Here is a 22,015-nt window from a genome sequence, read left to right as displayed (position 1 = left end):
AGATTTTGTTAGCAGTCTACAGAAACAGCAGAGTTATGCTTCATGTATGGGAGGGAAACTTTTTGTGCTATCTGTAATTGGTATTTTATCCGACCACTAATCTTAATACTATATACTACAATCCCCATGTAATTTGGCAGCGTAAACTTGCAGAAAATATGAATCGAAGGTTGCAATTGATCAGCATGCTGCCCCTGGCTCCCAAAATGGTCGGGAACTTAGCTCTTCTACAGATGGCTCTCAAGAATGGGATTAAACGGATGCAAATATAGAACAAGCAGTTGGTGTTATAGACTTCTTAACTGCCAGGTAAATGAAATATGAAAAAAAAATATCCTGGGACTCCCCAGCAGGTAATTTTGTGGTACAAATGCATGCGAGTATTTAGGTATGCGAAGAGCCCCAGCCTTTATGCAGTTGAACTCATGAATGAGCGGCGGGCACCAGGAGCATCTCTAGACAGTGTGACCAAATATTACAAGGCCGGCGACGGCGCTGTCCGCAAGCATTCCTCAGCAGCTTATGTGGTGATGTCAAATAGGCTGAGCTCGGGTGGTCCAAGAGAACTGTTTCCTCGAGGTGGTGGCTTTTCTCGATCTGTTATTGATGTCCATTATTGCAACCTCTTCTCTGATGTTTTTAACGGTATGAGAGTCCAACAGAACATTGATTTCATCCACACAAATAGGTCGGCCCAACTGAATTATGTGACCACAGCAGGATTACCAAAGATTTGCTAAGGCCCAACTGGAGGTCTGTGGCTGAGCTACTTTTGCGCGGGCTTATTGGACGCTAAAGAATGTGAGCAATGATTGGATGATCAACAATGGTGACATCAAGCTGAGACTTCGACAAGGAACCTCCAGTTCAGTGAAAGAAAGAAAAAAAAAAAACGGAAGGATGGTGTTCAACCGTTGACTGTAGTAGTTTTTTTTAATTTTGGTCCCCAAACTTTTTTTTTTTCATTTATTGAATCCTTTAATTGCAAAATTAATAGTCAGTTGCTTTCTATTTGTTGAACATAGGAAAAACACTGCATTCATCACCCAAATTTCACGGGCAAAACCCCAGCTGACATAAGCAATGTACTCATCAATCAATTTTTTTAATAATATTTATGTTTATTAAAATAGTAAATTGCAACTCAATTCACTTAAAAAAAAAAAACCATAATAAAAATACATAATAGCCCCTGAAAGTCAGTTCATTAAATTTTGTTTGTAGGGGGTACTTCTATCATTTTACTGTTTTGAAAAAAAAAGCAAAAAGACTAAAAGCACCTGGACACCAATTTATTTTTCTTTTGTTTTTAAGGACAATTAAATAATTTTACTATGTTAAAAAATTAAAAAAAAATCCAATTTACTCCTATCGATCAATTTGATAATGTAAAATAATCCTCTTTGAAAAGATTATTTTACCCTCCAATCTTCATTTCATTGGCTATCACGCTAGAGCGAAAAAATGTTATTATACTACATGAATCTACAATATAATCAGTGTTGATTCACTGTAAAACATCGATTTTTTAAGTTTTTTTTTTTTTTTTTTTAATTTACTTCCTGGCAGTGTGTAGCCTTTTCACAAATATCCTAAGCTTTTGTCCATGTCGATGTTCAGTGGCTAACATCAATCATTACATGACAAAACAAGTTATAACGTATGTTTCTTCTTATTTTCAACCAATTTTATAATATCACGCTTCTACTTAATATACTCATCGTAAAGTCTGATTTGAAGGGTCACTCTCCAGATTATAATCATGATTAATGTAGAAATTAATATCGAATTCTTCAGCTGGTGGGCGCCCTTCAAATGCTGTGTTAGAGGAGATATTTTGCTTGTGATCGTGGGTGACATCCCTTTAATGGTCATTGTTAGCAGAAGCAACTCAACTCAACGACCAGATATATTATATATATATATATATATATTTGACCACTTGCAGAAAAAACGTTGTTCTAAAGCAATGCTTTGCTTGGGTACTTCTTTTGGTAAATTATTACGAAAGAAAAACAGCAATTTATGGCAATAAAGCTGTGAATGATACCTCAATTTCAAGGAATAGGCTGCTCACGTGAGGGGGTTCCAAAGTCCAGCCATGATATTGGATCGCACTCGTTATCCCTCGCAAGACACCTGATCACAAGTCTCGAAGTAATTGGTGTACCTAGCAATCATTATCATTATAAATAAATAAATCAAGTAAAGAAATTAAAAAAAAAAAACTCATCAATATAACAATTTTTTTTGGAAATTAAAAGAATAAAAGTGAAAATTAAAATAAAAAATAAATTAGAAAGCAATAATTTTTTTTTATTAGCAGGTTAAATTGAAAAGAAAAAGAAACTTTAACAAAACAAAACAAAATTGAAAAAACAAGAAAAAAAATTAAAAAACAATAAAATTTTTATAAAAAAAAAAAAAATATTATAAATTAAAAAAAAATAGAGCTAAATTAAAAAAAAAAAAAACATACTAAAAGACCGAGAGGCCCCTAGATCCATGTTTTATTTTTTTGGATTTCAAAGGCAAAGCTATTTTTTCACTGTATTTCAAAAATTAAAAAGACCTAAATATAAATATCCTTACCTCATAGTTTTAAAAAAATTTAATATGGAGGGTACATAAATTATTCTACTGTTTCAAGACAAGGAAAAGTCACACACACCCACCAAATCATCAATGACTTAAGAGTCATTTGAAAAGACTGAAACACCCAAAACTTATAATTAACCTTCTTATTTTTTCTTTAAAAGACACCATAATCATTGCACTGTAATAGTAAACAGTGAAGCCAGTGTCTTCATAATGTTTACTACAAGATTTTTTAAATTCTTTTTAGATTTTTTTTTATTAATATTAATAATAAATAAATGTTCTCTAAAGAAATTTTCTTTATATTTAAGAATAGGGTAATATTTGTTTTTCAAAATATTTTTTGTTTAAAAATATATTAAAATAATATTTTTTTATTATTTTTAAGTTTTATTTTTGATATTAACACAAAACACTAAAAAAATCAATTTAAAAATAAAATAAAATTTTAAATTTTTTCAAAAACATGATTGTACCATCATGTCTAACACGGCAAAACCATTTTCTGCTCATCCCGAAAAACAAAATCAGTGTTAGGACTGTGGTAATCTCTAATTACCTGCAGCAGTTATGGAAAACTTTAGCAGAATTGAGCCATCGACGCAGATTCTTGATGCTTGCCTGGCAATAAAAATTGTTTTGCTAGCATCGTTTTGTATTTCCCGAAAAAAACATAAATACAGTGCCAAAAAGTACAACCCCATGAAATTACAAGGTGGTAAAAAAAGAAGAAGTATGTACTTCAAATTCTCACTAGCGTGGAAATTATCTGTATTTTCCAAAGCAAATTAATAAACCAACCAAGGGATACACTTTATACTCTAGGTTACCTTGTGCTTTAAAACTAATTTAATTTGCTTTCTTTACGTCATTCTTCCACCTTTAATTTTCTCTTTCTTGGATCATCATGGTAAGAAAGTGGGCGCATTTTGATGAAACAACGTCTAATCACTGATAGAACTTTACTTTCAGTGGCGCCACTGAACACTTACAATGATTTATCAATTCATGAGGCAGTTTAGGCTAATCAAAGATTGGATCTGCAATAAAGAAGATCTCGAAGATATAGAATTTACAATATTAACATATTTCAACTGCTCCATGCACAATTGATTCTTATCTTCAAGTATAGATGCTGATAAATTTGTCACATTAATTTGAAGCAAACAAAATATTTCTTCTCGTGATAAAAGTTATACCATATATATGCTATCACAACGTGCTCCTAGATTATATTTATAGCATATTCCCCACATTAAAAAGAACTGACACTTTAAAAACTACTTAAACTAGAGATATGATATCTTATAATGAAGGGTTTAGAGAAATCCTCACCTTTCTAGTTTCTACTTGACTGCCATATTCTCTTTTGTTATTATTATGTTCACTGTTTGCAGGCCTCATCACTCCTTTCTTCGCTGGTTTTTTGCTACGATGCCCCATGAATTTGGAAAATCTTGGATGGTATTGTAGCTTCTATTTATAACCTATAAGTGATACAAAGGCTTCGTATTCAGAAAAGTAATTAGGATAAGGTTCCACCTAATCTAGGAAGTAGAGAAAATTTAAGCTAAGGTGTGTGTGTGTGTGTCAAGATGGCCACTTAAAATCAACGTAGGTTAAAAGGGTTTAATTTAATCCAGGGATAGGAGAGACAAGAACTCAACCAATGAAAGCAAGACAAGAGATTCTCGCGATGTTTAGCATTTAAAACGACATGATTAAATAAATGTTTCAACCACATAAATATTTGGGCAAAACTTAAAAATAATTAGGAGTAATTAAATAATTTGCTGGAAATCAGAAACCAATGGCATGCCAGCCAAACATTTTACATAAAACTTTTATAACGCACCCGCTGGTCAGTGCTGAGTGCTGACCATCAGTCAATTTTGATATATGACAAAAGCAAGAGTTCCCCGGAGAAGTTTTCTTCTCAGTCAGGGACCACTCTACCGGCGTTCTATTGGTGTTGAGATTGGCCGATTTTAGCCTTGCAATTTAATAAGAAATACGATAAACTTATGTCTGTTCTGCAAGGGAACAAGGAGGCACTTCACGTGGATTAGAATTAGAATTATATATAATTATGCAACTAGTTCAGTTTAATTTGTTAAACTGCAATTACAAAATAGACAGCGCAAGTGGGAAGACCAGAGGAGTCCAGACCAAGCTCCCCAAATAATTGATGCATAGAGAGGATGATAGCCCTGGAAAATGACTCGTGAGACGGCCGCATACAGTGGTTGGTCCAAGGCTCTAGCTGGTGTATGGATACGGTGATTTTGTTGGAAAATCTTGTTTAAAGACATGGTTAATAGAACCAAATTAAAAGTGCAGTACTTTTACTTTTAAAATTAATATTTTGTTGGAATTTAGTTTATAACATAAACTCTTTAATAACGCTCATAACATATATTCTTTAAATTGAAAACAAGTTGCGACAATATGTAGAAAGCTCTTTCTAAGGGGATGGATTATTTGATGAAACGCAAAATATGATATTTTAATTCTTTATTAAAAAAAAAAACTGCATTTGAGTGTAGCATATATATTAATTTTTTATTTAATATGTCATTGATAGTAGTTTCTTACTTTGGTTATTTATGTTTAATATGATAAGTGAACTATTGGATTAGTCAACTATTAGATTTTGATAAACCTAATTGAACAAGTAGACAATAGGACTCAAGCAATTCAAAACTAGAATAAGTAGGAGAGTTGATTTGATCAAATTCATAATATAGGGACTAATTTGAACCGATTCATATGGTAGAGTAAATTACAGTAGAAATGTATATATATAACCACTTACGAACGAGGAAACTCAAGCTCCCTAGACCTAGAGTTTAACTGCGTGGATTGGGGAATATTAAAAAATAAAAAAGTATCAGAAGCTACCAAAACAATGATGAAAGAGTCAATGACGTGGATTTGCTGTAATAACAAAACAGCATATTAATTCAACGGCCCAGATTCACTCCTGGGTTTCTGGCTCTTCTTTTATCTTTCCAACCCCCTCTTCTCCTGCACTTCCCCTCTCCTCTCCATCCTTCTCAGACTCTCTCTCCTTCTCCCTCTCCATATTTCCTCAGTGAAAGGAAACTCAAAAACATAATATATAGCTAGCAGTTGCTAAGAGTATAACAAAGATGTTGCTGGGCAAGAGACCACGTAATCCTATGAAGAGAACAACAAGCTTCTCAGAGATCACCTTTGATCTAAACACTGCTACCAGTGAAGCAGCCCCACCACCGTCTGATCATCCTCAAAAACAGGTGGGATATGGTGGCCTGATAGATCAACGGTTCTTGTCTGAAGCTGGATCGCCAAGAACTACCTATAGAAGGGCTTCTGCTGATTTCTTGGAGACTGCTCACTTCTTGAGGGCTTGCTCTCTTTGCAAGCGCCGGTTGATCCCTGGCCGTGACATCTACATGTACAGGTAATCCTTTTCTCTCTGTTTTAGGCTATGTTAGTTGGGCTACTACTTATTTTCTTTTGACAATCTTTACCAAAATCGAACATCTTCTGTTACGTTTTCCTTTCTTCTTCTTCTTTTTTTTTAATCCTAACTTCAAATCGCTAATTTAACTTCGGAGATATTTTTGCTTGTTTCTTGGGATTTTCGGTTATAATACATGTGAAAAAAAATAAAAGAATTAACCTTGTTTCACTAATAAGTGATAGATTTACATGGTAAGCTCAGTTTATTTATGTGACAATTCGATTCCCAATCATGTTTTGCAAGAAATAACAACAAAATCCGACACATCTTCCATGAAATAATTTTTCTTGATGCATCCACCTTCTTCTTTTTTTTTATCAAACAACTTTGTTTACTTTTATCATCTGTCTGGTCAATACACTATTTGTTCTTTAATTAATTGCTATGAATCTATCTTGTTTAATAGTCACATGGCATCGACTTTGTTTTTAACGAAGTTAATTTGGCTTCTTGCAGGGGTGACAGTGCGTTTTGCAGCCTAGAATGCAGGCAACAACAGATGAGCTTAGATGAGAGGAAAGAGAAGTGCTCATTCGCATCCAAGAAAGAATCTGTGTCCTCCACCACCGCAACAGAAGTCTCCGGTAAAGGCGAGAGTACCGTTGCCGCCTTGTAGAAATTAATTAATTACCAAGAAAAATGAAAAAAAAATGTTCGCTTATATATAATATAATCCAAGTCTAGAAGTATATGAACGTGGGTTTGAATGCAGGCGTATATTTTTGTATGTAAAGGACAAGTTTTGAAGCTGCTTTACGTGGATCCGCGGCGCATACTAGCTATGAAGCCTGCCTAGCTAGAATTAACGAGTCTGCATTTATTTTTCCTAGTTTTTTGTTTTTTTTTTTTTTGTTTTGGCTTTTTCTAACACCTTTTTATTTTATCCTGTTTTGTCTTGCTTGTAATGGAAAAAAATTGCAGATCCACAAGTGTTTTTTCTCGATTATTACTACTATTACTATTATTATATGCAGAATTAAATGTGTGTGTACATGTGTGCTGCGAATGCATGGTGGTAAAAAAACTGATTTCTAGAGATAAAATTGATGGGTTTGGGACTGAATAGTACTGAGTGGGATGGTATTGATTTTAAAGAAGATTCCCATCATTTTCACGGTGGTACCACCTCCATCTTGTTTCGATGCATGAGTTGCCTAATAATCAGAGAGATTTGCGCGCGTAAACAACAATTATTGTTTCTGTCTCGATGGTTTGGACTTTGGAATTTGGATACTAAATTATTCAATAGAGAGCAAATGTTTGAATTGAATTGCCTTTCCATAATCAATCGTCATGACTAAAGCAAGGGTGAGTATCGTTTATGTGGGAATTTTTGAATATATAAATAATATATGTTGTGGAAATGTATTTGTTTTCATCACTAGAAATAAGGTTTTTCGAACTTTCATTGAAATATTTACTATGACTCGACGTGTTTGTTTTTTTAATTCAAGATTGATATTTAAAGTCATTTCAAATTATTTTTCATTTTAAAAAATATTAAATTAATATTTTTAGATATTTTTTAATAATTTTAATATACCAATATAAAAAAACTAAAAAAAATATATTTTTAAAAATATACAAATACACTTATACAACTTGAGTGATTGCTATTTTTTTCATATAATACATCATAGTTTAATATGCTGATGTATTGATTTTTTAATATATCTATTTTATGCTTTGATGGGTGATATATATGGAAACCCTACATCAATGAATTGATAAAAAAAAAAAGCTTTTTCGTTATGCATGGAGGGCAATAATTTATGGTTTGGAGTGGTTCCAATGCACTATTTTGTTATTGTTGATGTGCATTGTCCTAATCAAATAATGCGGTAGTTTTGAATTGCATTAACACATCCCTCGTAATGTTAACACACTTGATGGCTTGTGTGTTTTTAATCATCAAGTTAAAATGGATGATGATTAGTTAGTGGTTCATGTAGAATATATCAATCATTAACATGCAAAGAAAGGTCACATACTTACACAACAATATCTACCTATTGAGTTAGAACTCTACATGTCTATGTACATGAAAATAAAAAGGTGTTTCATTACACCACCATGGGAGTGTGCTCCGAGACTTCCATGTAATCCTCTGCGTTAACCAATATGTAATCTGGATAATTGAGAGTCATATGCATCTAGATATAATGATGAACTGGTGTGGATCAATTTTTCTCTAACTTATAAAAATCTTGTATATATATTATAAATGATAATATGTTCTTTTGTTAAATATTATATGAGTTTTTTTAAAAAAAAAATTTTGAGAGGGTTGGAGAGCCAAAACCACAATTAATGATAAGACTAACGATATTGTACGCCCCACATTCAATACTTGAATCTTGTCTTGTTGTTTTTTACCTGACAAGGCTAGGGGACCGAGTGTTTGGACACCACAATAAAAAAAGATGAGGCTATTTATCACACACGACAATAACATGCTCGTGACTCTGATTGTACAGGTATATCAACTGGTTAGTTTATTAGATTTAGTTTCATGATGTGATTGAATTAAGGTTATTTATTATAATAAATTGTTTTGGTGTTGTGGTTGAGTTTCTTTAATTACAAAATTAGTTGATATGAAATTGTGATTTGTATTTAATTAATTAATTAATTATTATTATTTTTTAATTAGTTGTGTGGTGATTGGTGCTGAAGGATAACTTGTTGTGTTGAGTTGCCGTTTTTAAAACTGTATTTTCTTTGGCAGCAGAAGGGTTGAGAAGTGCTCGGACATTGTGTTTTCCTTGGTCGCGCCTGTAATATACACGCGCAACTATAATACCCTAGCCATGTTGCATTGACAAATAATTTTTCACTTAAAAAAAAAAGAAGGAAAAATTACTCTCCGGAATGCACTTCCAACCGGCAAGGGAAGATTCCATGGCCGAGATTTTGCCCTCGTTAACTTGGCCACGCAAACAGCCAGCGGGAATGATGAGGATTATTATTAATTTAGAAAATAAGCACGGAGAGAGGTGACATTTTAGAAGATTCTTTCAAATATTTGATTAAATGATTTATTTATTTATTGGGGGTGCCAAGTCCAGGGAAGGTCTTCTTGTACAAGCTGATAGTAGAATGGAATCATTGGCCTAGTCAGCAGTGGGTCCCAACTATCACCATCACAATAAAGATAAAAAAGGAAATGGAAAATAATAATAATAATTCATCTGGAGGAGGTCTTTCTCTGATTCGTGCCTCAGACGGGACTAACCAAAATGAATATAATAAATGTCCCCACGCCTTTTCTCTTGAAATTGGCTCCCACGTGATCTCTGATTTACACTTCACCAGGCACGGTGCTGTATTCCCCGACCTGTTAACATAAAGAAAACCAGTGAGCATTTGAGTTTTTGGCAAGCGGTCGAAAGGATTTGGTTTTTTTTTTTTTATATATATTTTGGGTTCAAATCTTACCATGCACGCCTGTCATCCTTGCGGTATTTTATATGCTCACTGGATTTGCAGGATGTTCAGTGAGCCGTTGGATTAGTCGTGGTGCGCGCAAGCTGGCCCGGACACCCACGTAAATAATAATAAAAAAAACTTTTATTTTATTTTTAAAACTCCAAAAGTATGTTCATTTCCCAGTTTCTTTTTCTTTCTTTTTTTTAATATCATAAAATAAAACTCGCACATAATAAAAGTTAAATTTTGTTTTAAAAGAGAAAATAAAAAAATAATCTGGATTGGATACAAGTCAGATGAACATTAACTCCATCGGGTGGGTGAGATTATTATTCATAATAAAATTATCAGTTTTGGGCCTTGACCCTCGAGGATCCCAATGAATTTTTCCTGGAAAAACAAACATGCGTTATGAGAAAATTGGGATTCCTATGGGGGGATCTTGATAACAAAGGCCACCTTAGTTTATTTATTATGATATTAAATAATTTAGGATTAAATTTAATTTGCTCGCGTCCATGCACGGTGGGGATCTATTAGATGAACTATGAAAAAAAGAGAAAACTCTGCCCTTCCTATAGGAAGAGAGAAGCTACCTTGATTAATTATATATGTTCTTCATGGATATTTAATCTTAATAAACTAACAAAAAGATCTAATTGAGAATCCATAATTAATAAATTAATGATTGCTCAAGAATATAATAAAAACTGTTTACTTACTTAATTTGATGTTGAATGATCTTAGTAAATAAATCGGCTGAGGTTTTAACGAGTCTTAATTTGTGGTTTTGATACCGCAGGGAGAAGACACACATCGCAAGGAATAGGGAGATTAATAGAAGAGCAGCGATATTGATTATTAATTAGACGATTTAATTATACATGGACAAGCTCACAGATTCTCTGCAGCAAGTGTAGCAGGTGGTGAAAAAGTTTATTAAAATGGACAACATGGCATGCAGGGCATATATATATATATATATATATATATATAACGGTGAATTTCTTCCATTCAATTTGCCCAATTGGAGGACAGGATTAATTCCGGATGCTTTCTGTAGAATCTTAATCTCTTCTTTCCTTGTACTCGCCAAATCACTCGTACGTCTGCTCTTCTGCACTCCTTTCTTTTGGCTCTTACTTTCTTTCTTTTCCTTTTCCTGTATATATATATATATATATATATATATATATATATATATATATATATATATCAGGTGCACATTTGATTCGACGTTATAATGTTCAATGATCTCTACATTTACATCCTTTCAATGGTTGGATTTTCTCAATTTGAACACTCCAATTTCTACTATGATTTTGAACTTAGATACTTCTAGGCTTTTTTTTTATATAGGTTTTTTTGTTAAGGTTAAGAGAAATCATTTTTAGTTATGATTAATTTAATTTAAATATATATTTGGTTAAAATTATAGTTAAAGATGTTTAATAAAAAAAATATATGTTAAAAGTATTTGGTTAAAATCACTGTTGAAGTTGATGTTGTAACTTCAATTATATATAAAAAAAACACTACCATTAATTTATTTTAATTTGCATATTAATCATAATACATTGAAATAAGAACAATAAAAAAAAGACACTAATTTTGGTGGGGTAAATGACCGTAGCATGCAAAAAAAAAGGGGTTTTTTTGTGCTTGCAACTCATTAAAGAATGTTGATATTGTTTTTATTAAAATGTAATGGGTCCCAAAAAATATTACTTTGAAGTAAATAAAAAATAAAAAATAAAAAATAAATATATTTTTTTCAAAAATATCTTCAAAACACAAAAAAAACTGCTAGTAGCATTTTACTATAAACTCATTCTTAACTTCTTTTGGTACGTGGTAAAAGAGCTTTAGCTAGATTTTGATATTATAAAATTTGCTTTGTGTATGTTTAATTATTTATATTGCTTTGAATCCATGCTTGCCCCCATCTACTTTTGCCGAGGATTGGGAAACAGTTGGCACAAGAATCGTCAAGATATAAAGAAAACAAATTAACAAAATCTTCTCTTACAACTTATAGTGAAAGTTACCCTGCAGATTCTCAGTTTATCACGTCTAGCAGGACTCCATACTTGTATTTTATTTAATCAAATACACAAAACTCCCCCACTTGAGCAAGTTGGCATGTGTCTGCATCAAACCTCTAATTAACTAGCATCAGTCTGCTTAATTACCATGCTTGTTTCATCATTCTTAGCTTTCAATTTAAATTAAGAAAAAAAAAATCAGGCTTGCCGTGTCGCTGACTCACGTGATTCCTATATAACATGTTACAGTTAGGGGTCAGTGCCAACCAATCCACGACCTTGATCCCTCACCCTAATTTTCCATGCAATATCCCCGTTTTAACTAATTTTAATATTATTGGCAAAACACTTTTAATCCGACCGAGCGGATGAACTCAATCATCGTATATTGTTTTCACTGCGAAGTTAATTGTTAATTATAAGACGCCAAGATCACAGTTTATTTGTCCTCGATCGGGCTGGAATTTTGATATTCTTATAGCTAATTCAGAGCAAGAATTGAAGATTATTTTCGTAAATACCAATGCTCCTGGCCTGCCAACATGTTTCTAACATTCCAGTACGTCGAACAAGGACATTGCCTATCTCCCTGTAATTATTCGACCGAGGAACTCTGGAAATTTTGTTTCAAGTTTCAAGATGAACACCAAATTTAACAGATTCATACACTTAATTATGGCCATCATCATTGTTGTGATTTTCTTTCCTTGTTCTTCTTACAGCTAGCACCCTTTTTTAATCATGTCAAACTACACCCTCATGAGCGATTCATTCACTAGATAACAACCAAATTGCTCTATGCCTACGAATTTGGAGGATCAAATTCATTAACAACATTAATTTTACTCATTTTAGAAGTTAATTATCCTCACCCAAAACTTCATTAATCATTAGATTAGGCTAAAAAAGCTTCCTTGTATGCATGCGCGTTTCTCACATGGTGATCCTTTCAACTGCTGTCGCCATATCTTCTCATTCTAGGATGTATTGAAACATCAAGTTTCGTTGCCATGTGAATAAAGAATGGTACAGAGTCGTTCGAAATTATGGGGGATTTATTGAAGCATCAAGCCTCTAATGAATCTCTAATTTTGGAGTGAAAAGAAAAAACACCAGAAGCAAGGATTGGCATCCCCGGCCCCTTATCCTTCTGCTCTTTTTTTCCATTTAGTTCTCCCCAACATGTATATGATCTTAAAAGAAATGCAAATTAGCATGCTTCGTATCGTGCTAATTGTTTGCACATCAAGGTCCACGTCCACACCAGCCCTTGTTTCCCCTCTCTGGGACAAGATGGTCCCGGGGTCCAGCCAAGGTCCGGCTCCACTATGCAAGCCATGGGCTCAAACCAACCAGCTAGTGGCCAAACACACGAGTCAGGTCACAGGTGCTGCACAGTGTAATTATCAAAACGAAATTGAAAAGGCACAAACAATTCATATCCACACAGCACTTGTACAATCCCGCAAGAAACATTACAAAAATAAATGCAGCAAGCAATTGTTTTTCCAACCGAAAATAAATTTATTTCGTTCCTTTTTTCCAAAATGCCAAACAATGATGAACATACTAGTGATGTTAAGGCCTCATTGGCCCCACAAGTCACGATCGCTTATAACTTCAGCACCGAGTCCCTGAAATTGCAAGCTTCTTTGTGAACTGTTAATGCAGGATATATATATATATATATATATATATATATATATATATATATATATATATATATATATATATATATTGTTGTAGATGCTGTTTTCGTAGCGGATTAATTTGTTCCATCTCGGGGATAGCAACTCTCGGTGCCCTTTGCATCTTCCAAAAGCTCTCTCTACCATTCCCCGCTTCGCAAATGCCCTCAGAATTTTATCAACTGCCACTATGAGTCTTCATAAATGGTTGGTCATTAATGACTCGTCCAAGTTGTAGCAAATGATAAGTTACTTCGCCATTGACGCGCACAAAGCTCACGATGTAACCAGTTTTGTTTTTTCGTTAGACTGTTTTTAATTAATTTGGATTTTAGGGTTGGCTTTTGAAAAAAATTATTTTGTAGATACACCGAGCTAGCTAGTTGAAGATGTATTTTTAAAATCATTAAAATTATTATTTTTTCTCTCTATGAGCCAAAGAAAAAGGAATTCTTGAACAACAATTCAAGACTCATTTGTAATGTTGACTTGGATCTTGAAGACAATTTTTCAATGGAGCCCGAATAGTTCGAAACTAACCCTATATATCCGTATATGTTTCTGGTTCGTTTTTAATGTGATATTTGATATTAATTTGTCCTTTAAAATCAGATTAAATTACATGAGAAATCGTAATTTTTTTTAATCCCTGTATGGATGGATACATATAGCGCATCATAAATATTAAAATCGAATAAAATATAATCCATTAATAAAATATTATTTTTGGTGGTTGGACAATGCATCAAGCTATTTAATGCAATTATATTCTTATTAAAAACATGAAAAACGAATAAAAAATGTTACCATTAAAGTACAATAATAAAAGTTTTATATTTTTTTCACGACAAGCTATTTATTGCAATTATATTTATTATAGAATATGATTCTAATATAAGATGTTATAATCATTACAGTTACTGCAGTTTTCTATTATCTCTATATAAATAGGATGGATGGTTAAGACACTCAACTATATTCTTATTAAAAACATGAAAAAACGAATAAAAAAAAATGTTACCATTAAAGAAAAATAATAAAAATTTTATATTTTTTTCATGACAAGCTATTTACTGCAATTATATTCTTATTAAGAACATGAAAAACTCAGCATGCTTTTAACAGTAAAATGAACCATAAAAAATATCTTGCATATTGATGGTTTTGTTAGCTTCAGATAATCTAAAATGGCAGTTTCATGTAGTAATTGCTTTCGGTTATAACAATAGATTAAACCCAAAATTTAGCTATAAAATGTATGTTTTAAAAGATCAACAGTCGCTAAGATTTAATCCACGAACAAACCCTATCCACCACCTATACAAGATTTCATGCTAACATCACAGTGTCGCGTAGCTCGACACAAGTTCTCCTCCCCTTTTCCTTTTTTTGATATTTCTCTACTGATGATAAGTTACAATAACAATGATGTATTAGGTTTGGGAAATTGTTGTCGTGTGCTGCAACTTTTGTTTTTTTTCTTGAGCAAACTAGAGTTGCCCATCTGTTAGTCCTTCAGTTACACTAATTGTGATGGCTAGATTAATAATCTCGGCAGCCACAACTTTAGATGAGGAGAAACTGCTTCAGTGCTGGTTGTCGCTGATATTATTCTGTATAACGAAGAGCTAGGGTTTCCTACAAGAGAAAGTGTAAGACTTGCAGACAAGCAATATTGAGAGATCCAGAACCATTAACTTGCTAAAATTGGATGGAGGACCATAGAATAAAAAGACATTAGCGTCGCTTTTGACACCAATTATTAGCCAGCTACGATGACCATTCAGACCCAATCTGTGGGAGAAGGGGACGTAGCTTAGCTGTGGACCATTTTCGAGGAATTAGGTATAGCTGTGTGTATAATGTGCGTGCAATGATTAGCAGGTAAGTTTCTGGTTTCCAATGCCTCAACGCGTGGTTCCAAAATTATGGATTTCTCAAATACTAGCGCCTAAAAACAAAATGCCAGAGCTTCAAAAAAAAACAAAATATTAGGGTCCCGTTATGTCCATTAAATTTACGAAGTGACCCATCTTGCATAGGGCACCCTACATACTTGTCCGGTAGCAAGGAGGGGCTGTCATTTTGGTCCACAATAGGAGAATGACAGGTGAGGAACCTGTCCACGTGAAATATTGAAATTATAGGAAATTTGGCCTGTAATGGAAAAAGCACCATGCTTCTTTTCTGGGTGGATGAATCTCTAGCTGCCTTTCTGGCGGGCAGAGACTGCACACAGCTTGCCCTTTACATCTCTGTCCCACTGACTACTGTTACCCTCTAAGGCAATAGATATTTTTCATTTCTTTCTGCTTTTTTTCCTGTGCTATAACGAGAGAGAGACAAGACATCGTACTTAATTCATATAAAAATAAGAAATTCAACATTGATTATATTTGAATTTGTTTTTCTAGAAATTATCAATTTAAATTTTAGAAATTTTAGTAGCACTATATACTTATAGAACAAGATATATATAAGATGGCGTGAACATCAATATTAATTAAAAAAAATAAAAATTTTACTTGTAGTCATTAGTATTAAAGGCCAAAAGGGTCTCATCTGCTGTCAAAATTAAGATATTTTTCACAAGAATGATCGGATTATACACGTGGAGGCAGAGCTTAGCGTGATGTATTTAGATATTTTAAATCTTCCCAATAGCATGGTTTTTCTTTATTTAATGAGGACAAATAATATTTGGTGTGGAAGTCTAAGGTATATTAATCAATTAATGATATACTGATTTGATCTCACTATACCTTCTTTTCAAGGTCCATCAAAGTTTTATTTTGTGCGTAAGAACGAAATTGGAATCGCTATTAGAGAAGGAGGGCCGACCGTGGCCCAGTAGCTGAAACTAAAATAAAAAAAAAACTTTTCATTCGTTTGATTGCGGGTGGGTTGGGTTTTGACTGCAAGCCCATTAAAAAACTCTGATTTGGGCTCAGCCCTTTCTCAACTCAGCAAATATTTAGCCCGGACTACAAACATGACCGAGGAGCCCAAACCAAGCCATCGTATCAAATTTCTCATCAAAACCACGTCTGCATCAATAGATATTTAGCTCCAAGAATTCTAGTGTGGCCAGAACATTCTTAGAAGTTAAAAGTTTAAAAACTAACTTCCCAATTCCTAAACGGAATCCAAACTGGTAGAAGAGATATTCGAGGAGAATTTCCTATCTTTAAGCTTTTTATTATTTAAAGTGATATGCATAAACCAGTAAACGACAAACCCTAGCTACCTATACCTTTTTCTTCTTTTTTTCGTTCCTCGTAGCCTCCCTCTCTCCGATCACTCTCTAAACCGAGGAAAAACAACAGAAAGAAAAAATATATATATGAAGACAACTCTCTTCATTACATGCATTTTGGCCACGCTGGCTGTGCTAGCAGTAGCAACAGTGCGCAACATGGATCGCCTCCAAAATCACCAGCACCGGCACCATCAGTAGATTGCAGCGATGTTGCATTTGACATGTTGGATTGTGTAACCTATTTTTCAGATGGCAATGCGGAGAAGCCCACTGATTCTTGCTGTGCTGGGTTTGAAGCAGTGCTTAGTCTGGATGATGAGTGCTTGTGTTTTGCATTAAAGCATAGTGCAGATTTTGGCGTTGCTGTGAATCTTACTAGGGCTGCAGCTTTATCTTCTGAGTGTGGAGTGTCTGCTCCTCCTCTTAGTAGATGTGGCAGTGAGTGATTTACTACTAGCATGTTTCATTTGACTGGAATTATGTATAATCTTTTTAATAATTTTTTTTATTTAATGATCTGCTTGTTCTGCATGAACGTAGTCTCCGTGCCTCCTACCGGTGCACCTGGTACGTTTTCGATTATGTTTTTGCAATAGCAATCTGAAAACGTTTCATCTTTCTTCTTTTTTATAATAATTAATAATCTGAAAGATCTACTTTGTATTTTTATTTATTCATCGAGTAAAACATCCAGACATGAATGGTGTATGCTTTCATCAGCTTGAAAATACACGTCGCCAAGATTATTAAAAAAACTGACAACTGTGGAATTCGGGATTTGATATAGGCTGCATCTTTGTTTGAGGTTTAATGCTGCCTTCTCTCCTTATCTGACAAATAAGATAACAAATCCTTACCTCTAGCTAAACAACGAATTTAATTTGTGAAAACGTGAGGTGCTGCAGAACAAGATCATTAACAGTCTCGTAATTATATTATCATGACGACCGATGACCGATGACATTCAATGGTTTCAATCTGTTATAAGGATTTTAACTGTTAATCTTTGTTATAAACCTGAACATTTTTTTTTTTTGGTGGCTAATGTTTATGCAGCTAACACTCCATCCTCTGCACCAGATCCAGCTGCACCATCTCCTTTTATAGAGCCACCAACAAATGACCAACCTTCAGCCCCAGCTCCAGCACCATCGAACAGTGATGATAATGGGAGATCAGCAGCAGCTCCAGTAACTAGTGATGCACCAGCAAAAGGGACGGCAAATGCTGTCTCTGCACCCTCTTTGGTTCTTATTAGCTCCGCTGTTGCTTCCGCTCTTTCTCTCTTTCTGTGGATTTGAAATACAAGATGGTGGCTTTTTACCATCTTGTTTATATTGTTTAGGTTCTTGTTTAGTTTTGGACTTATTGGATAGTATATGCCTTCCTGTTCTTGTTCTGTTAAATAGAAGATCTTTGGTTTCTTGAATTTGATTCAGACTTTTTTTTTCTCACTTCTAATAAAATTTCTTTACCCAGTTCAATTTTAGAAGTATATATTCTTGGAGAAATGACTCGCTTCCCATATTTGTGTTATGCATTTGGGCACGCATGCTTTTATCTGAAGATTTCACAGCCCTTTCTTGTTGTTTTCTTCGAAAGTTTTACTTTATTGATGTAAATGACGGTTTTACGAACTCTTCAACGCCGTCATTTCCATATTTAACAAAAACATATATACAGGGAATGGAGAGAAATATTGTAGCTTTATATATATATATATTGCTTGATAGTTTTGTCCTTCACTATATCAATTTAGAAGGCTAAGTTTAAGGATAAAATGAATTTTTTGTATTAATATTTTTATTAGAGGTACAAAGGTATTCTCACATTTTTTTTTTTTTTTATAATAGTGAAATACTACCTTCCCTCCTTAAAGTAAAAAATCAGATAATTGGTTGTTTGGGGTATTTTTTGAGATTTCAATTTTCTTCTATATTACAATTGCTAACTTACCATTGGAATAAAAACAAAGACTTTCTTTGAGGCATTTTTTTAATTTCACGGTAAAGGGTAAATTGATATTTTACATTAATTAAAAATTATTAAATTTTAAAATATATGAGAAACATGCAAGTGATGCATAAGAGTGTGGAAGGATTCCATTTACTTAGAAGTGTTTGGTAACGTGGTGCAAACCGTGTTTAAATTAAAAATTTTTTTTTGTTAAAATTTAATTAGTTTGTATTTTTTAAAAAATTTTTTTGATGATATCAAAACGATAAAAAATAAAAAAATATTATTGACATGCATTTCAACAAAAAAAATTCAAAATTGATGAAAAAGCAATTGCTATTACATTATCAAACACGCTCTTAAAGATATGTGCGGCATTTTACAGCAAGTGAAGAATTATCTTCTATCATGTTATTAGATTCTCCCTGTCATTTTTTTATTTTATTTTATTTTATTTTTCCCTCGAGATTCATGGCTGACAATTAAAATTTTATGGTGGTACACTTGGCTGGGGATATTTTAATTTGAATCCTCTTGAGCTCTCAAATTTACTAGCCCCTACGAATCCGGTGTCAGTGAGGGGGGCAGAAAAGCACGGGAAAACGGCAGGCATGGATGGTATGGCGTGAAGATAACTAACCAAAAGTTCGGTTTGTTCAATCATCATCCAAGGCCCAGCCTCCCCCGTCAATCGAGTCATGCGCGTGTGCATATAATTTTGATGCACAAAAATATTGATAATTTAAATATCAAATGAAATATATGTGTTTTTTTTAATATTATCTTATAAATTTAATAAATTATTAACCTATCGATCATTAATTTATCAAAATTCTAGCATACTAACCTTCAACCTTTCCAATTAAGAGTGTATATCCCATGTGAATTTTTTTATATTTTTTATATTTCTATTGATGGATGAATGCTGCTGCCATGTGACGGCCCTCCTGGTAATATATACTTCATTTAAATTATCAGAATTCAAGTACGTGCAGAAAAATGCATTGATTAATGTTAAAAGTACAGAATAAAACTTCATAAAAATTGGCATGACGTTAGCAATTTCGCATCAATATTTCTCTATAGCATTTAGCATGTATTAAATAGATGGCCCCTATTACATCACGGGCCGATTTATATCTTTGTTCAAAGTTCAAACGTAAAAATTATGTTTTAAAAAAAATAAAAAATTGATAGCAAATTGGAGAAAAAATAAGGTAAATATTTTATGGGCACGAGATTTATTAATGTTTTTATTCAAATACATATAATTATAATGACTATGATAATATAGTCAAATTATTAAATAACTAATTATTATAAAAAACAATAATTGAATAATTTCCATGAGGCATACAACTAATTTAATAGAATATCAATAAATATACCGCCGAATGGTGCAAATAACTATAAGTTATAGATGGTTTAATTAATGACACTAGGGGTCTCTATGATATTGATTTCTAGCAAAGACATCCTTGTGGCTTCAATTTGAGCAACCCTTATGATTTTTTCTGTTAGGCTTTAAAGGTCCTTTCATAAAAAAATCATCCTAATTTTCTGTTAATTTTACTTTTAAGAGTATGGAGGGACGTGAGTCAGATTTTTTAATTGCTATAATTTTAGGGGAAAATGATTAAAAATTTTAGAACAATAATAAAAAATCCAAAAAAACAAATAAAGATTGTTTACAAATTATATTTTCTATTTATATACAAATATTTTTTCAAAGAAGTTGACCCCCGTTATATCCCTCGGTTTGTTTTAGATTTTTTTTTTAATTTTATCATTCGATATTTTTAGTTTATTGAGATTCTTGTGCCATAATTTTTTTTGAATTTACTTTCCTATGAAATAATTATGTTATGATGACCCGGGTCACGAGTTTAAAGAATTATTTTGAATTAACTTTGTTATTTTCTTGAAACTTTGTTTAATTATTGTTAGAGAATAATATAAATCATATCCTGGGACTTCACTTAAGAGCTTAAGCTTTTGGGTTGATATGGTTCTTTGACATGATATCAGAGCTTTAATGATCAAGCGGTCACGAGTTCGAATCTCACCTTCCCCATTTATTTGATAAAAATTAAGTATAAGGTAATGTGAACATGTGCAAGTTTCAAACCAAAGGGCTTTCACTTGAGGAGGTGTGTTAGAGAATAATATATAAATCATATCCTGTAACTTCACCTAATAGCTTAAGCTATTGGGTTGAGATGATATTTGACAATTATTTTTATTTTAGTTTGATTTTTCAACATTTGACTAGTTCTAGATATTCCTTGTTATTATTATTTTTCTGTAGGGTTTTCCTGATTTTATATTTCAGATCATGAATTTGAAAGGTTAACTTGTTTCAACACAAGTGTTTTTTTTTAATATTTTCTAATAATTTTGACAATCACTCATATTTGCAATTTTTTTTTTATGTTCATTGATTATTTATTTATTTGTTTTATCATATGCAGTTGATCCAAATCCAATGATTCAGATTTCAATTATTTATTTTACTTTTATAAATTCACTAAGTTTTTTTAACCCAATCAACTCAATCATCTGATTCCCAGATTTTTAAAACTCTTATAACAACAATTGCTTCACCTGAGATTTTTTTTCTTACAATCCCCCGCGGCTTACAGCGAGCCAGAATATATAGTAGTATATGAAAAACCATCGTTGTCGCCATCGAATTCGTCTTCACAATCATTGTCAAGCAGTGATAATTTTCTACACTATATCCTATAAAAAAACCACTCCATGCAACAGATAGAGTAGGAAAACAATTATATACTCATTATTTAATAAAGTCGTGGAAAATTGTAGGCCAATCGACGACAGCAGACATTATTTTGCTAGAAGGTTAGCCGACGAACGAAGTTTTTTATTGGATTGATGATTATTGTCGATTAAGTTCCTTTAAATGAGTTTTTATTTCTTTATTGATTTTTGCAACCTGATTTGATTTGAATTTACACTACAACATTTAACAGTTTTATCAATAAAATATTTTCGTCGGTGTAATACACAAGTTTTATCTGTAATTAATTTACCAATAAAATCACATATAGAAATGCTCTGTCAATGATTTTTTTTGTAATTAATATAATAAATAGTGTTCATAGTTTACTAACGATTTTACCGATGAAATTTATTCCATCGGTAAAATGACACATCATTTTTTTTTTTTTTTTTATTTTTTTTTCCCACTGTAATTCTTTTGTATATACCGAAGGGAATATTTTCATTACGGTAAAATCCTTTGAAAATTTACCAATAAAAATATTCCTCAGTATTTTCGTTTGTATTTATTGATTTTATGGTAGTACTAATCAATTTGAAACTTTTGTCTCCTTGATTTTTTCTTTATTCTGGTGATTATTCTTCGCTATTTATACCGAACTAATATAATACAAGTTAATTTAAATATTTGGATTTTACCATTTAAATTTTAGTTATATGATTTTACTTTTTGTTTCAAATTTAAAGAGCACATTACCATTCAATCCATTAATTTATCTTGAAAGAGATA

At 32.6% G+C, this 22,015-nt stretch overlaps 2 protein-coding genes across 2 annotated transcripts; both read left to right on the top strand.

Moving 5' to 3' along the window:
- Positions 1 to 374: 374 nt before the first annotated feature.
- On the top strand, positions 375 to 740 carry LOC140955285 (uncharacterized). Its single transcript, XM_073407541.1, has one exon. The coding sequence runs from the start codon at positions 375 to 377 to the stop codon at positions 738 to 740; it is 366 nt and encodes a 121-aa protein (XP_073263642.1).
- A 4,875-nt stretch (positions 741 to 5,615) lies between these two features.
- LOC118049153 (FCS-Like Zinc finger 6) lies at positions 5,616 to 7,028 on the top strand. The gene is made up of 2 exons (XM_035059067.2): positions 5,616 to 6,043; positions 6,563 to 7,028. Exons 1-2 carry the CDS (start codon positions 5,751 to 5,753, stop codon positions 6,720 to 6,722), a joined length of 453 nt encoding a protein of 150 aa, XP_034914958.1. The 5' UTR covers positions 5,616 to 5,750; the 3' UTR covers positions 6,723 to 7,028.
- Positions 7,029 to 22,015: the final 14,987 nt, after the last annotated feature.

Source organism: Populus alba, chromosome 2 (assembly GCF_005239225.2).
Source record: "Populus alba chromosome 2, ASM523922v2, whole genome shotgun sequence".
Classification (NCBI taxonomy): Eukaryota; Viridiplantae; Streptophyta; class Magnoliopsida; order Malpighiales; family Salicaceae; genus Populus; species Populus alba.
This window is presented reverse-complemented; position numbering and strand designations above follow the sequence as displayed.

Excerpts from the sequence above, each read along its gene's own strand:
- LOC140955285 (XM_073407541.1), top strand. The coding sequence starts at position 375 with ATGCGAGTATTTAGGTATGCGAAGAGCCCCAGCCTTTATGCAGTTGAA.
- LOC118049153 (XM_035059067.2), top strand. The coding sequence starts at position 5,751 with ATGTTGCTGGGCAAGAGACCACGTAATCCTATGAAGAGAACAACAAGC. Across the intron at positions 6,044-6,562 it reads CGTGACATCTACATGTACAG|GGGTGACAGTGCGTTTTGCA; the intron begins GTAATCCTTTTC and ends GGCTTCTTGCAG.